General features: G+C 44.0%; 1 protein-coding gene across 1 annotated transcript; it reads left to right on the plus strand.

Moving 5' to 3' along the window:
• The first annotated feature begins 35 nt into the window (after positions 1–35).
• POLR3F (RNA polymerase III subunit F) lies at positions 36–17,356 on the plus strand. Its single transcript, XM_071581985.1, has 9 exons — positions 36–117; positions 844–961; positions 3,027–3,094; positions 4,696–4,763; positions 5,522–5,634; positions 7,429–7,572; positions 14,844–14,951; positions 15,652–15,843; positions 16,696–17,356. The coding sequence occupies exons 1-9, from the start codon at positions 62–64 to the stop codon at positions 16,771–16,773; spliced, it is 945 nt and encodes a 314-aa protein (XP_071438086.1). The 5' UTR covers positions 36–61; the 3' UTR covers positions 16,774–17,356.
• The last annotated feature ends 426 nt before the right edge of the window (positions 17,357–17,782 follow it).

Here is a 17,782-nt window from a genome sequence, read left to right on the forward strand (position 1 = left end):
CTCCGTCGCCCTCCGTCGCGCGGCTCTAACGTCATCTTGTCGTTCCGAGGCCTGTCACGGCATGGCGGAGGTGAAGGTAAAGCCAGAGGTGCCCGACCCCATGGACATCGAGAGCAGGTGCGGGACGGACTGTCCTGGGGGCACTCCGGCGGCAGGCGAGGGGGCTGCCGAGCAGCGGGAGAGGGGGTGTGTGGCGGCCGGCAAGAGGCCAGGGACGTGTTTTGGGGCGGGGGGACGCAGGTGTGAGGCGTGCCAGTGCCTTGAGGGGTGTTGTTCAAGGCCTGAGGGGTGTGGTTCGAGCCTGAGTGTTGATCAGGTGCTGAAGGAGAGGGTTGCGGTTTTTTAAGGGACTGAGACTTTCGTGCTGGGAAGCAGTAATGGGTGACGGGGTCAGGTTGGCCGCCTCGGTATTTTTCTGGTTGTGGAAAGGGCAATTGTGTTGTTTTTGCATTAAGTAATTTTTTTTCTAAAGGTTTTTCATCACTATTCGCCTTCCTTGACTAGTCACCAGTTCCTTCCCATTGGAAGTTTTTGTCTAACAAAATGTACAGGAAGCTTTAAATCCATGTTGTTAATAGTGAAAACAACACAGAAGTAAAATGGAGGACCACGTGTTCGGTCTTGTCAGTGAAAGCAGAGGTAGTTTGTCCAGCAGCTGGGACACGATTGTGTTTGTCATCACAAGGTGCTGAGTTCCTTCGAGACATGACCAAGAAGCAGGCACTGAATACTTTTGCCCTGGGTTTTTCTTGTCACTTTCTTCCATCCTGACTCCAATACTACTTGAATTTGGGTTTAGATGCAACAGAGCATGACTTTAAACTCACTTTTCTCCTCCCACAGGATTATTGAGCTGTGCCACCAGTTCCCTCATGGTATCACGGACCAGGTGATCCAGAATGACATGCCTCACATGGAAGCCCAACAGCGAGCCATGGCCATCAATAGGCTGCTCTCCATGGTAGGAGGATCTTCCTTTCTACCTCAGCCAACCCAGAGCACATACATACATACTTACTCTGTATGTACAGTCTGCATGTGGCAACCTGTCAGGCAGGGCTAGCAGATTAATCCCTTTGGATTTAGCAGCATTTGCCATGATGTACAGTTACCATAATTTACTTTTGGTTGCCACAAGCACTAATGATTGCCGAAGTTAATTAAGATGTGCCTCTCTTTCTAGTCTGCAATACAAAGCATGAAAGTGCACATTGATGTGGATCACTAGGTGAGGAAGCTATCACTGAGAAGTACCACATTTGGGTTTTTTTCATGTGTTTAGGGTTTTTTGATCTTTTTCCTGTGTGATAGATTGTAAAGCAGAATGTAATATGATAATATATAGTAACAGTTGGATGCAACTATAGTGGCAGGGGTTCATCAGGCAGTAAGATGACCACAGGTGATAACCGCAAGGCCTGTTTAATGATGGGCAATGAATTAGCTAGAGAGAAATAGATGGATGTTAACCCATGCTCTTATATGTGAAGGTCTTCTCAAAATCCCTCACAAAATTCCAGCGCTCTGTATTACTGTGATGACACGCAGGTGAAACATGTCAAGGAATTTTTTTGTATCATCTATAAATTTCCCACATCTCACTGGGCATTTCTCTTTACTATACCAGGAGTCAGCCTAAGACAGGAGCAAGGATCATACTCAGCTACACTGGCCAAGTGTTCAGTAACAGAGAGTAGCTGTTTAGTCGTGTTGATTCGGTGTGGTGTAAACTTGAGTAGCAGCTAAATGTTTAAGCTCTTTAAAAGATCAGCATTCCTTTTGGTTCTGTACCTAGCTGCTTCCTGGGCATGTGGAGTCAGGAAATAAAACAGACTGAGTGGTGCAGTCCAGAGAGCACTTTGGAAAGGAGGGAAACTTGTTTTCTCAGAATGAAGGATAGTGGGAAGTTTCCAAACTGAGCAAGGTGGTTTGTTTTTTTGTTGTTTTGTTTGGGATTGATTCTTTTTACTAACTGAAGAGACTTCTTAACTGTGGTCCTATGGTCCATACGAGGTGTCACTGGAAGTAATCTTTCTCTTTTTGGTCTTTCTGTTATAAGTGTGTTATAGGTATTACAAATACATTGGATATGACCTTGTGTGTTCAGTAACTTTTGAAAAGGCTGTCCAGATTTCATAATGAGGCATCAAAAGATAGTTAAGTCTCTGGAATTTGTTTAAAATTGGTGCTTGGGGAAGTTGTGAATGTGTAGGAATCTCTAGAAAGTACTTCAAACATGGGGGGAAATGGCAGTGAGAGTTCAACCTTAATAAGCATTGGGTACTTCACTTGATTTAATCTACAAGTACCTCTTCTACAGAAGAGGGTTATTGAGGTGTGAGCTTCAATCACCCACATAATGCAAATCTGTAAGAAACAAAACTGAAACTATAGGAAAGGATGAGCTGGCAATGAAAATTTTAATTAATGCTGTTATACAGGGTTACATTCTTAGGCTTGTCTAATTGGTTGCCTCCTTAAAATGCAAAAGAAGACCTAGGCACAAGTGTCCAGGGCAGAATTTCTGTGTGAGAGAGATGCTGGTAATTTGCTTCTGTGAGTCACTGCCCATCCTAGTTGGCAGCTTTCCAGTGATGCCCACTTAGTGAAAAGGAGAACGTTGCTACTGGAACTCGGAATTTTTCAAAGCTTATGCAGTAGAGCTTCACTGTGATTTCTGGGTTGCCACGCAAATGAGTGCTGTGGTAGAAAGCGAGAGCAAAGGCCATGAGATCTTGATGTCCCTCCTACCATATGAAAGTTAGGAGAAATAATAGGAAGTGCATAAAAGTTGTGGGAAGTATCAGGAAATATTTGTTGTTTCTGATAGCTGATGATAGGTGGATATATGTCAGGAAAAAATTATCCCCAAGGGTATTATCGTTTCCAATGGTTAGAAATACTAGTTTTCATTTTTCTTTATTTAATTGACCTTAGATAAGGTTTTTATTTTAGAATATTCTTTGCCACCTTCTGAAACAAGCTATTTGAAAAAAAAGTAAATGCATTCTGCCCATCTCTCCTAGGGGCAGCTGGACCTTCTCAGAAGCAATGCAGGTCTCCTGTATAGAATCAAAGATGCTCAAAATGCAAGGTAAGCTTGTATTTGCTGGATAAATATTTGGAACACAATTCTGCAACTCATGCAGCATTGCTGAGAAGACACTCAGCAATGTAATGTGGTTCTGTCACATGGATGTTACAGAACATAAGTGCTTGTTTCAGGAGGGTATGCTTAATTCCCCTGAACTCACCCTGCAATCTGCTTTAGGTGTAGTATTCTCTACTGAGCAGAGGGTGCCATGGGACTATAGCTCTAACTTCCTCGCAGAGTTCCTGGTCCAAATGACAGCAAAGCGATCTCTGGAAACATGTATATGCTCAGGTGAAAACCAAGTGAAACCTGACCAAACCATCTGCAAACAGTGGTTCTGTAAACTTCCTCACTGCTTATGTTACAGGATCAGCACTGATATTTACAGCTCTCCCGGGAGGCCAATTGAACTCATGCTCTTGGATTTATTAAAATGTACCTTCAAACCATATCTTGTGATGCATATGTAAATCTGAGTAAAAGAAGTATACTTCTTGGAAGAAATAGCCTTCAAAAACTATGCTTAGTGCAGGTGTATTGTCGTTCTTTTCAAATGGTTTAGAAAAGGATTGCTGAGTTCCTGCTTCTTGGACCAGTGAAAAGGCATGTTCTAGAGCTGGGAGCATTCTACCATCCCTTTTCTTATAGTTTGAGCTGGCAAAATGCCAACTGCCTGGTACCCAGTCAAAAAGTCCACTCCCAGAGCAGGAGAGTGAGGGAAAACAGCAGAAACGAGGCTTTAAACACGGTGAGGTTTTTATATTTTACAGAGAAGAGGAGGGCTTAACACAGAATATGAAATAGCACATGGTCAGAAGCGTGGACCCAAAGAGGCTTCCCGCTCCCTAACTTCTGATATCAGGCCTTGCTGCCAGTCTACACGACTGTTTACCCAGGGACGTGACCATATTCCTGTTAATTCCTTTTTCCCTCTTGCTAGGAGGTTTCCTTTGGGGAGGAGGTTTGGTTGGTTTGAATTTCTCTTGTTAGCTGGGGCGACCCCAGTGAGCCTGTTGTTGTTTCCTGTCACTATGTGCTATTTCATATTCTGTGTTAAGCTCTCCTCTTCTCTGTATAAATATAAAAACCTCACCGTGTTTAAAGCCTCGTTTCTGCTGTTTTCCCTCACTCTCCTGCTCTGGGAGTGGACTTTTTGACTGGGTACCAGGCAGTTGGCATTTTGCCAGCTCAAACTATAACATTCTTTTTGGTACTGAAACCCAGGAACACCTTTCAAGATGTTCTGTCTAGAGACAGATTATCCTAAATTATGCTCCATACTGTGTTCAACCTTCCACAGTTGTGTTAGTATGTGACCCTAAATTCCCCATTGTTATGACAAGTTGAGTGACTCCTCCTTGTCTGTTTTCTTTCATATTGTGCTTTTTTCTGTTTACAGTGGCTTCTCAACTGCGAGTTCGACTTGGTCCAGAGAGGTTTAACTGTCACGTATTATATTTGCCAATATGGCTTACAGTGTAGGATTTTTCTTTTTGTGTTGTTTTTTGTTTTTTATAGTACTTGTTTGTAGTTTTTAAAAAAGCCAGCTTCTTTCAAATTTTGGGCCTTTCAAAAATCCTGATGTCTGTCTTATTTTCCAGTAAAATGAAGGGCTCTGACAATCAAGAGAAGCTGGTTTACCAAATTATAGAAGATGCAGGCAACAAAGGTAGTTTAAATTATGATTGTGAACGGTACTAACTCTGTTAGCTTATGGAACCATTCCTATCCAAACTCATAAATGCTTTCCACACAACACAAATATAAAACCTTCACTCCCCATACCAGGTCTGTAGCTAATGTTCCATGTGTCTGCTTTTTAAAAACAAAAGAGAAGGTGACATATTTCTCTGTTAAAATAACAACCTGTCCTTGTTGACTTTTGGGAAGGGCTCTTTTAGAAGATTTGGAATACAAATTGCGAATTCTCTGTAGGACTGTCAAGCTCCAGAACACTCTCTATGGAAAAGAAAATGCAGAACCAGGATTTAACAGGTGTTCTGCCAGCAGAAACCACTGCTAATAACACAGCTTTCTCAGAGTTCATTGCACACTTGGTTGAGAGTCAGCCGGCAGAAATGATTGTTGTATTTTTGTTGAAGCAAACATTAGTTACAAAGAAGTACTGGTTAGAAAGAACACTTCTGTGGTGCATTCATTTTGGCAGTGGATGGGGTCTACTTTTAAGAGCTCTGGCAGGAGAGGGAAAGGGGAGGAGGACAGTATGGTGGTTGTGATATGTGTTTGTCACTTGTTTTGCCCAAATTCCTTCTGTCCATTCCCTCTCTTTTGCTGGGAGTGGTAGAATCAAGGATACATCCTGTGGTAGGAAAGTGAGTTAAGCAGTGTTGTGGCCTTTGGTTTGTATGTACAGAAACAAGTGGCTTCTTCTATTTATTTTCTGTTCACTTCTCTGTTTTTAAACAGGTATTTGGAGCAGGGACATTAGATACAAAAGTAATTTGCCTTTAACGGAGATCAACAAGATACTGAAAAATTTGGAAAGCAAGAAACTAATTAAAGCAGTTAAATCTGTGGCAGTGAGTTGTTTTGTTTTTTTGGTTTTTTTAAGTTTCAAACATTTGCTGCATGCTTTTGTATGCTTTTAACAGGGGATTGGGAGCAGAGAAACCTCATTCTACCTCGACTTTCTCTTTCACTGTGCACCAGTGTTTGACTCTGCCTTTAGTGTGCAGTTTTGAGGTGCAACAGGTAGGAAAGGGTATGATGTTTACTAAATAACCAATATGCTACTATAAACAGTTCTGTCACTCTTCCCCCACTATTAGTTACATGCCATTGCAATCAAATTGGAGTTTTGGTTCTCTCAATTCTTTATTGCATGTAACTGTTGTGTTACAGTTCTGTTATCCTTTACAAACCTGTTGCACTTCTTGTTGCTCTTCTGCAGTTCTGTCACTGCACTCCCATACCTGGTCTTTAGGACATAAACATAGGGCAGAGCCTGGTGGGTTTTTCCCAGCATCCCTGTGGGCTTGGGTCCACAAGTCAGCTTCTCTGCTGTCTGTATGCATCCACACTCCTGCTGTCTGCTCATCCTGCCCTCTCTTGTTCTCTGACTTTTACACCTTATTCTCCTCTTGTGTTTGTTAACTCTGTTTTCTACTACTCTCTTCTCCTTTCTCCACCCAAATAAGCAATCTCCCTGTAACTACTTTTTCTCAATTGGTCCCAGTGTTGCTGTAGCATAATTTGACATTTCTGATACTGAAGCAAACTCAGCCTTTTATATGGCTCTAGTGATATGGTTACCTTGCTGCAAGTGGCTTTGCAAGGTTATTCTCCCCTCGACGTCTAGAAATTCCCTTCAGTTATCTGGTTCATACTGGATTTGTATTGTTTAATACAAGCAATTTCCAAGACATTTGATTCTGTTTCAGTCTTGGTTCCTCTACTTTGTTCCAGTTACTCATGTTCCAGCTTTCTTATGTGCAAACAGTCCATGTAGTAGAGTAGGGTTTATCCTTTTCCATGTTTTTTATTTCCATGTTTGTTACAGTGCTTATGCAGCAGCCTGTTCTCCCTCACCTGCTTAATTAAAACTCATTTGTGTTAGCACATTCTCTGGACATTCTCCTAGTTTCCAGCAGACATTCTATCTTGTTGTAGGGTCTGGTAAACCAAATGAAGATAGAGAAGTTGGACATAGAAAAGTAGTAGCTTTTTCAGTTTCTTGTGAGAGATCTCACTTCATCTAATCATGAAGGGGATGTAATGCTGCTAAAACTGCTTCAGTTGTCAAGTATTTCTGTGAACAACTTTTGGATAACCATTATCCTTTAACTGACTGCTACTCTCAGGACTGAAGCAGCATTCCCATTCTGTCTGTATAGGTGCGGCAGTAAACAGTTACCTTTATCTCCAGGGTTAGTCACATAAGGGTCCTCCTTGTCATCTGTGCATATATTCAATCCTGCAGAAACAGTTGAAAGCTTCTCCATTAAGCTTGTTTTTGCTGCCTTTTAAAGGCACTTTCCTGCTCTCCTTTGACTGTGGAGAGGGATCAGAGTCAATAGACTAAAATTAAACTCGGATCTTCTTCCAAGATGTTTATATTGTGTCCACATTGTTAGTAGGATTTCCTCTTCCAACACTATGTTATAAAATGATTAGGAATCAAAATGTGTTGATCTTCTCTTTATCTCTGTGTTACCAGAGGGTCAAACATGTTAAGGATAGCTTGAGTCAGCTGGAATGCTGTGCCCTAGGTATAGGAGTAATGAACTATCTCTTTTGCAGATTATCTGCTTAAATTTTCCTTTCTCAAGGAATGCTTTCAGTTGTTGAGAGCTGTACACTTTTTTTTTTAACAGGCATCCAAGAAAAAGGTCTATATGCTGTATAACCTGCAGCCTGACCGGTCAGTGACTGGTGGTGCTTGGTACAGTGACCAAGACTTTGAGTCTGAGTTTGTGGAGGTGTTAAATCAACAGTGTTTTAAATTTCTGCAAAGTAAGGTGAGTGTCAATATTCAAGCTACCTTCCTTTGGTGTTGTGCAATAATTTTCTTTATAAAACCTGTACCAAACAACTTAAGTTTTCCATAGGTGTTGACCATTATTGCAACAAGATTGGCAGATCTGTACTGGACTATTATTTTTGTTGCAGCAAGTGTGATGGTGTTGCATTTTAATGATGGATATTTTTACACCCTGTACAAGGAGTGAAGCCTTTTATCACTGAGGTCCAATGACAAACTAGGCAGCAAAGTACACAGAACCATAAAATGTAGCAAAAGTCACTGTGTTTTCTGCAGAGTTCCTCATTTCTAAGAGGGTAGTACGCAGCTGCTAGTCAGCTAGATCTGTCTGGAAGATAATTGTCCCTAGTCTAACTGCAGGAGAAGCTGCTAGATCTGTCTGGAAGACAATTGTCCATAGTCTAACTGCAGGAGAAGCTGCTAGACCTGTCTGGAAGACAATTGTCCATAGTCTAACTGCAGGAGAAGCTGCTAGATCTGTCTAGAAGACAATTGTCCATAGTCTAACTGCAGGAAAAGCCTGCTGTTCATTAAACATGTCTGCGGTTTGCAGCATTTTTCTATTCCATTACAGTATGTTTTAACTGGCACTAGGTACAGCAGAAACTTTTTTTCTGTCAAAAAATGCCAAATACTTGTATTCCTTCATATTAATCTACATTACAGTGTGAATTTTGTGTCATTTTGTCTCGGTTTGAGGGGAAAAACCAAAATGTTTTACCCACAAGCAGGGGAGGGGCCTCCTCCTCAATAATCACACCACTCTTTATCAAATTTAAGAAAAGGAATTTTAATACAAGAAGGATAACTGCTATATATATATATATATATATGTAAACAGACTAGTGCAACCCACTTCCCCAACACCATAAGAGGAAAAAAAAAAAAACAACAACAACAAAACCCAGCAGGTTTTCCTCCGGGAGAAAAGGTTATACTTAAGTGTCCTTGTCACAGCCCGCTGGCTGCAGAGTGAGTTTCAGTCCCTCTCCAGCGAAACAGACGAGCAGTGGGCTTTCAGATGGACTCAGTCTCTTTCCCCTGTGTTCCCCGTCCAAGAAGCAGAGAGGTACGAGCAACCAGCAGCAAATCCAAGGCAGGTAGCAGCACGGCAGGAAAAAGTAATCCGAAGTAGGCAGCGGCAAGACAGCCAGGGAAAACCCCAGCAGTAACCAGCAGGGCAGCCTGCCTCCTTGGAGCCCCCACTCCCCCGTTCCGCCGAGCCAAGACTGAGGAGAATATCCAAAAAAAACCAAAAGAGACAAACCTGCCCCCACCCCAGCGATCACAGTTAACTACTTCTTTTGTTAACCGCTGGCCTGGGCAGTTAAGTGGCAGGGGAGAGAATTTACATAATAATCCCAAACTACAACATTATCCACCCCTAAATTCTCTTCCATGCCGATACTCTACATTAAACTTAAATTTTCTTTCAAATAATTAAGTGTTTACAAATACAGTAATATGAGTCGTTTACCCAGAGATAAGTTCCCCTTGAGGTACACATCGTGTCTCTCCATCTTCCTGCATCACCCACCAGGTGGAACCAGATCCTTGAGCAAAGACAACCCCACGAATGGGTTTGCCTTTGCCTGAGGCAGGGTTGATCCAGACTGTTTTCCCTAGCATACCTCTCAGGTGTATTACAGGGACTTTGTCTCCATCTACAGTGTGAAGGGGTTCTGATTGGGCAGGGCCGGCTCGATTGACAGAGCCTCTAGTGTTGACTAGCCATGTAGCCTTTGCTAAGTGTTGATCCCAGTGTTTGAAAGTCCCTCCACCCAACGCCTTCAAAGTGGTTTTCAACAGTCCATTACACCGCTCAACTTTCCCGGGAGCTGGTGCATGGTAGGGGATATGATACACCCACTCAATGCCATGTTCTCTCGCCCAGGTAGCAACTAAGCTGTTTTTGAAATGAGTTCCATTATCTGACTCAATTCGTTCTGGGGTGCCATGTCGCCACAGCACTTGTTTTTCCAGGCCTAGGATGGTGTTCCGAGCAGTGGCGTGAGGCACTGGGTGTGTCTCCAGCCACCCTGTGGTTGCTTCCACCATGGTGAGCACATAGCGCTTGCCTTGGCGGGTCTGTGGCAGTGTGATGTAGTCAACCTGCCAGGCCTCCCCGTACTTATACTTATCCCAGCGTCCACCATACCACAGGGGCTTCACTCTCTTAGCCTGCTTAATGGCAGCACATGTCTCGCAGTCGTGGATAACCTGAGAGATAATGTCCATGGTTAAATCCACCCCTCGGTCTCGTGCCCATTTATAAGTGGCATCTCTGCCCTGATGGCCCGAGGCATCATGGGCCCATCGAGCCAAGAACAGCTCTCCCTTGTGCTGCCAGTCCAGATCTGTCTGTGATACTTTCACTTGCGCAGCTCGGTCTGCCTGTTGGTTGTTGAGATGTTCCTCATTGGCCCGATTTTTGGGCACGTGTGCGTCTACGTGGCGGACTCTCACAATCAGCTTCTCTACTCGGGTGGCAATATCTTGCCATATATCGGCAGCCCAGATGGGTTTCCCTCTGCGTTTCCAATTGGTTTTCTTCCATCGGTCTAACCATCCCCAGAGAGCATTGGCCACCATCCATGAGTCGGTGTAGAGGTAAAGCTTTGGCCATTTCTCTCGTTCAGCAATGTCCAGGGCCAACTGCACGGCTTTAAGCTCTGCAAACTGACTCGACCCACCTTCTCCTTCAGTAGCTTCTGCAACTTGTCGTGTGGGACTCCATACAGCTGCTTTCCATTTGCGATTAGTCCCTACAATGCGACAGGAGCCATCGGTGAAGAGGGCGTAGCGTATTTCCTCTTTTGGCAATTGATTGTATGGTGGAGCTTCTTCCGCACGTGTCACCTGCTCTTCCTCTTCATCTGCTAGACCAAAATTTTCACCTTCAGGCCAGTTTGTGATGATTTCCAGGATCCCAGGGCGATTTGATTTTCCTATACGGGCGCGCTGCGTAATCAGGGCAATCCACTTGCTCCAGGTAGCATCAGTGGCGTGATGTGTAGAGGCAGCCTGTCCTGACAACATCCACTTCAGCACTGGTAGTCGAGGTGCCAGAAACAGCTGTGCTTCTGTGCCAATCACCTCTGAGGCGGCTTGGACTCCTTCATAGGCGGCTAGGATCTCTTTCTCTGTGGGGGTATAGTTGGCTTCAGATCCTCTGTAGCCTCGGCTCCAGAATCCAAGTGGTCGGCCTCGAGTCTCACCAGGCACCTTCTGCCAAAGGCTCCAAGACAGGCCATTATTCCCGGCGGCGGAGTAGAGCATGTTCTGTATGTCTGGTCCTGTCCTGACTGGTCCAAGGGCTACAGCCTGAGCAATCTCATGCTTGATCTGGTCAAAGGCTTGTTGCTGCTCAGGGCCCCAGTGGAAATCATTCTTCTTACGGGTTACCAAGTAGAGAGGGCTTACGATCTGACTGTATGCTGGGATATGCATCCTCCAGAACCCTATGGCACCCAGGAAGGCTTGTGTTTCCTTTTTGCTGGTAGGTGGAGACATTGCTGTGATCTTATTGATGACTTCTGTTGGAATCTGATGGCGTCCATCCTGCCACTTCACTCCCAGGAACTGGATCTCTTGGGCTGGTCCCTTAACCTTACTCCGTTTGATGGCAAAGCCAGCTCCCAAAAGGATCTGGATGATTTTCTCTCCTTTCTGAAAAACCTCTTCTGCTGTGTCCCCCCACACAATGATGTCATCAATGTATTGCAGGTGTTCTGGAGCCTCACCCTTCTCCAGTGCAGTCTGGATCAGTCCATGACAGATGGTGGGACTGTGTTTCCACCCCTGGGGTAGTCGGTTCCAGGTGTACTGCACGCCCCTCCAGGTGAAAGCAAACTGTGGCCTGCACTCTGGTGCCAGAGGAATGGAGAAGAACGCATTAGCAATGTCAATAGTGGCATACCACTTTGCTGCCCTGGACTCCAGTTCATACTGGAGCTCCAGCATGTCCGGCACAGCGGCACTCAGCGGTGGGGTAACTTCATTCAAGCCACGATAGTCCACAGTCAATCTCCATTCTCCATCAGACTTATGCACAGGCCAGATGGGGCTGTTGAAGGGTGAGTGGGTTTTGCTGACCACCCCTTGGCTCTCCAGTTCACGGATCATCTTATGGATGGGGATCACAGCATCACGGTTCGTTCGGTATTGCCGACGGTGCACTGTCGTGGTGGCAATTGGCACTTGCTGTTCCTCAACTTTCAACAGTCCAACAGCAGAAGGACTTTCTGAGAGACCTGGCAATGAGTTCAATTGTTCAATCCCTTCTGTCTGTACAGTGGCTATTCCAAAAGCCCATCTATGCCCCTTTGGGTCCTTGAAATATCCATTCCTGAGGTAGTCAATGCCCAGGATACATGGGGCGGCTGGACCAGTCACAATGGGGTGTTTCTGCCAATCTCTCCCTGTCAAGCTCACTTCAGCTTCTAGCACAGTCAACTCTTGAGATCCCCCTGTCACCCCAGAAATAGAAATAGTTTCTGAGCCCACATGTCCTGATGGCATTAATGTGCATTGAGCGCCAGTATCAACCAAAGCCTTATACTTTTGTGGGTCTGATGTACCAGGCCATCGAATCCACACAGTCCAATAGACACGGTTGTCCCGTGCCTCTACCTGGCTAGAGGCAGGGCCCCTCTAACACTGATCCTGGTCATAGCGGTCAGAACCTTTTCTCGATGAGTACACCTGGGAGGTGCCCTCCTGTGGGTCAGATTCTTGCCCGTGGGAAACTGGGACTGCACTTACTCTCACTGACCTTCTTCCATTCTCCTTCAGTTCTTGTACTCGGGCTGCAAGGGCACGGGTGGGTTTCCCATCCCACCGTCCCATGTCTTCTCCATGTTTGGCCAGGAAGTACCACATCTCAGTTCGTGAGGTCTGTCCACTTCCTCTGGCTGGGGGGCGTCTGGCTCTGACTTCAGAGGTTCTCATTCGCACTGGTGCCACTTGGAGACTTTCCCTAATTTCCTCTCTGATCGCTTTTACCTCTGCAGGCAGCGTCTTGAGACTCTCAACCAATGTCTCTACAGCAGAAATACGGGCCTGCATTGGGCTGTGGGTCATGCTTTCATATATCCGGAGCTTATTTGCTACTGCGCCCACTGTTTCATGGTTCTCTTCCCTATACATGGATGCCAGGAAATCGGTGTATTCAGCTGGCCCCGAGCGTGAAAGGTCCCACCACATATGTGGTGTGCATCTGACCTTGTCAGGGTCATTATTGGCTTGCCCACCTCTTCCAAAAAGCACGTCCATCATTGCCATCTCCCTCAGACGTAAAATTCCTTCTTCCATCGTCTTCCAAGTCTTCCTAATATGATGTTCCTGCAGGATTTCTCTATAAACAAACTTCTCTCTTACACTCGTTAGAAGTCGTGCCCAGAGTGAAAGGGGCTTTGATTCCCTCACGAACACCTGTTCAATAGCCACGTCCTGGGCCAGAGCCCCCAAAAACCTGGCTTCAGCACCATCCAGTTGTAAGGTTTCACCCATAAGGTCCCAAACTCGGATCAACCAAGTCAGGATGGGCTCACCCGGGTGTCGAGCAATGTCTTTCCGCAAACTACGGAGATTATCAAATGACAATGACTCAGTGATGATCTCAGGCTCTGGGTCTGCTTGCTGTGGAGGTGCAGCAGCCCCCTCATCGTCTGCTGGATGGTCTAATTTGGTCTTATATTTCCTTTTCTGAATAGGGGCAACTTCCATAGGCTTGGCCTGTCCTCCTGGTTTAGCCTCATCCTTTTCTCCCTTCACTGTGGCATCAGGGGTTTTATTCTCTCGCTTTTCCCCCTTCACTGGGCTAGGTTTCTGAATGCATTCTGGAAAAACCCTGGCCCTACCTTCAAACATTCTGTAAGCTGCAGGGATACAACCCTGCAGAAAAACCATAAAGAGCAAGATATCTCTGGCATCCAGGGAGAATTTAAACATCTCAAAAGCTGTTGTAGCAGACTTGAATGGGGAATGGACAAAGGGTTGGGAGAAGAGATTCCCCTTTGTTCCTTCCCAAGGGTCCGTACTATTATCACTGAATCCCCAGAGGTAGCAGCTTAGGTTGCGGCAGGAAAACAGCCTGGAGAGCACCACCCACATGACATCCAAAGGCATCGAATTCATGGCACCATAAATCCAGAGTAAGAACTCAATAATAATTGCGGCTATTTGAGTTTTGCTCATTGATTTGTTGATAAGACTTAAACCTGCCGCTCCTTTTGGCATGAATTTGTACCAACAAAAAGCCAATATATTATACAGGATGGTCCTGATGAACCCTAAGCTCAAGACCCACATGGTGCCACAAAATAGCAGTTATCCTTCTTTGTTTACAAGCCCCACACGTTGGGCGCCAAGAAATGTCTCGGTTTGAGGGGAAAAACCAAAATGTTTTACCCACAAGCAGGGGAGGGGCCTCCTCCTCAATAATCACACCACTCTTTATCAAATTTAAGAAAAGGAATTTTAATACAAGAAGGATAACTGCTATATATATATATATATATATGTAAACAGACTAGTGCAACCCACTTTCCCAACACCATAAGAGGAAAAAAAAAAAAACAACAACAAAACCCAGCAGGTTTTCCTCCGGGAGAAAAGGTTATACTTAAGTGTCCTTGTCACAGCCCGCTGGCTGCAGAGTGAGTTTCAGTCCCTCTCCAGCGAAACAGACGAGCAGTGGGCTTTCAGATGGACTCAGTCTCTTTCCCCTGTGTTCCCCGTCCAAGAAGCAGAGAGGTACGAGCAACCAGCAGCAAATCCAAGGCAGGTAGCAGCACGGCAGGAAAAAGTAATCCGAAGTAGGCAGCGGCAAGACAGCCAGGGAAAACCCCAGCAGTAACCAGCAGGGCAGCCTGCCTCCTTGGAGCCCCCACTCCCCCGTTCCGCCGAGCCAAGACTGCGGAGAATATCCAAAAAAAAACCAAAAGAGACAAACCTGCCCCCACCCCAGCGATCACAGTTAACTACTTCTTTTGTTAACCGCTGGCCTGGGCAGTTAAGTGGCAGGGGAGAGAATTTACATAATAATCCCAAACTACAACACATTTACTATACAATTCTATTTGGTCATGCACTGCATTGTCTAACAAACATCAGTCTTAAGGATATGGCTTTAAATGTTAAACATGTCCCAGAAATGGTTTGTAAATTTTATATTCCATTCTGCCTGAAACTGAACCATAAAGGAAGTTCTTGACTGACTGTCGCTAATCTTTGCTTTTTTCTCAGGCAGAGGCAGCTCGAGAAAGCAAACAGAACCCCAGGATACAGAGAAACAGCTCATTTGCCTCATCACATGAGGTGTGGAAATACATCTGTGAACTGGGAATCAGTAAGGTCAGAACAGATTAATCTTATTACTGTTAAAATTGTCAGCATGTGATTAGCTGTAGGACTGTACTGCAAATTTGGTGAATGTCTTTTAAGTGCCTTAATACCTTATAGTTTAGTGAAGGTGAGCTTTGAAGCTTTGTTGCTTTTTTGGGGAGAGTCATTGATGCACAGGATTCCAGGACAGCTTGTACATCTGCATTTTCAGAGATGTGTAAAAGAATTAGCATTCATGTCCATGTTAACAGTCTCATCTGATTTATATTTTATAATTTCTCTCAAGTTTACCTATGTATTTCAGGGAGATTTAGGGGAGGGGAAAAAAAAGGAGAGGGAAAAACCTTCACAAGTATTGGTCACCATCAACAAATCTATCTTCAGCAGTCTTGTCTTTTCTTCTTTTACAATTGTCTTACTGCAAAACTGGAACTGTATCATGCTAGGTTGGTGTAGACACTTCAGGTTCTTTTTGGTAAACCAAGACTAGTGCAATTCAAAAGTGCTTGGTAGGTAGGAGGTGGTATTGGTATTTGCTTTTCCTTTTGCATCTGCATAACGCCCTGAAGTTCCCAGTGAAGATGGTGCCTATTTCTGAGCTAGGTTAGAACTCTAAGGATTTATTACTCAATGTGTTTGCTGATTTTCTCCTTGCAGGATTTACTGGCATGTGTCTTTTCTAATATTTATTTTACAAATTTTTTCTTAGGTAGAGTTGTCAATGGAAGACATTGAAACTATTTTAAATACACTGATATATGATGGAAAAGTGGAGATGACTATTATTGCTGCAAAGGAAGGAACAGTAGGCAGTGTGGATGGACAGATGAAGTTGTACAGAGCCATATGTCCTCTCATACAACCCACTGGATTAGTCAGGACACCCTGTGGACTCTGCCCTGTGAGTAATTAATTCTGTATATGGTTAGGTGTGTGTATGCAGATCTTTAATAAAGGCCATTGCAAGGTTTTGCCCATGAGTGAGCATTTCTGTGAACAACTTTTGGATAACCATTATCCTTTAACTGACTGCTACTCTCAGGAAAGAAGCAGCATTCCCATTCTGTCTGTATAGGTGTGGCAGTAAACAGTGGTCTTGCAAGTGTTAACTTTAGCTGCAGGGTTAGTCACATAAGGGTCCTCCTTGTCATCTGTGCATGAATTCAATCCTGCAGAAACAGTTGAAAGCTTCTCCATTAAGCTTGTTTTTGCTGCCTTTTAAAGGCACTTTCCTGCTCTCCTTTGACTGTGGAGAGGGATCAGAGTCAATAGACTAAAATTAAACTCAGATCTTCTGTGCTTCAAAGTTCCCCATGATACCTTAGCTATGGTGTAAGAGGAAGGTTCTTTAGTTAGTCTAAAACACCTGGTCTACCAGGGTGTTTCCAACTTACATGCAGTCTGTTTACTGGACTGTATATGAAAGAATGCTGCCAAATGTAGCCCATTCCAAATTATATTTCTGATCCAAAGTGTGCCTATGTTTTTAGCAAGCTAACTTATTTCTGTCTAGCTTTTGGTCTTTCCTCCCTGGACTGTAAACTGGTATGTAGTAAAACTTTCCATCATGTCTGTTTGGATCATTTACTACAGTGGGATCTGTTTCGCTCTTCTGCCTCAGAGCTGGCATAAGACTTCCTAGATTTTGGCCTCTGTTAGACTAATGCTTTTCTGCTGGGGAAGAAGCAGAAAACATGGGAGCATGATCTAACAGGAAGTAATTAATCTGCTGACACAGGACTTTCCTTTGCAGGTTTTTGATGATTGTCATGAAGGTGGTGAGATTTCTCCATCTAACTGTATTTATATGACAGAATGGTTGGAGTTTTAAAGTGAAAGAAAACTGTAAACTTAATTCCTGCATCACAGCCAAGGTGACAAAGCAGCTTGTTGTTTTTAAAAGAGAATTCCAAATTTGTAAGCAACTTCAGGACATGGAGCGACTTTGTTTTAGGGATATATAAACCTGTAATGTATTAAGGTGAGCTGTCCTATGAGTAGACTGGAAACGGAGTCAGCACTGAAGATCAAAGCTGAAGAGGAAATGTAAATCCATTCTCCTACCAAAAGTTGCTTGTATGACTTGCCAAGTGCCACAGAATGAGTGGTGATGCATCGCTTCCAAGGATTGTGTTGGATATTTCACAGATGCTTATTCTGAATGAGAGAAAAGAAGCTGATCAGAAAAACTTATTAACAAGTGGTACCAAGAATGAGATCCCAAACTTCCTTTCAGACTAATGCTACTGGTGGATGCTAAAGTTCTAAAGCTGACACTCTTTTCCCCATGATAGCTTCCATCTAACTGAAGACTAAGAATGTGATACCGGAAAGATTCTGAATATGTCAAAAAGAGCTCACTGGTTCTTTATTATCTTTCTTAACTGTTAGTCATTAAAACTCTGATTTTTCTGATCTATATCTGTGCTTTATTTTTTGTATTAATACCTAGTGATGCATCTGTTGGATTTATTTCTTCCTAATCTAATTTCTGGTGCTGTGTTCTGCAGCTGTGTCACATATATCACCTGTGCTGAAAGTTTGGTTAGACATATTCTGGGAAGATATGTTTTCCGCAAGAGAAAGAGTTCCTCTGGCCTGATGATACAGGGAAAATTTTTATAGACTATCTGAATAAGATATGTAATATGGAGCAAACTAGTGTTTCTCTTGAATGTGACCTTTGGCTCCTCTGTGTGACTCGGGACAAGAACACTGGCAACAACATACAGACTTGAGTGTTGTCATAAGCCTCATGCCCAGGGTATGCTGGACCATGGACTTCTTGAGAGAAAGCTGAGTCTAGTTTCCTCTGGTGGGAATGTCCATCTCATAGTATG

Source organism: Pithys albifrons, chromosome 2 (assembly GCF_047495875.1).
Source record: "Pithys albifrons albifrons isolate INPA30051 chromosome 2, PitAlb_v1, whole genome shotgun sequence".
NCBI lineage: Eukaryota > Metazoa > Chordata > Aves > Passeriformes > Thamnophilidae > Pithys > Pithys albifrons.

Bases quoted from the DNA above. Each gene is read 5' to 3' on its own strand.
- POLR3F (XM_071581985.1), top strand. From the start codon at position 62: ATGGCGGAGGTGAAGGTAAAGCCAGAGGTGCCCGACCCCATGGACATC. The intron at 3,095-4,695 runs GTAAGCTTGTAT...CTTATTTTCCAG, and splicing joins AAAGATGCTCAAAATGCAAG to TAAAATGAAGGGCTCTGACA. The intron at 15,844-16,695 runs GTGAGTAATTAA...TTTCCTTTGCAG, and splicing joins CACCCTGTGGACTCTGCCCT to GTTTTTGATGATTGTCATGA.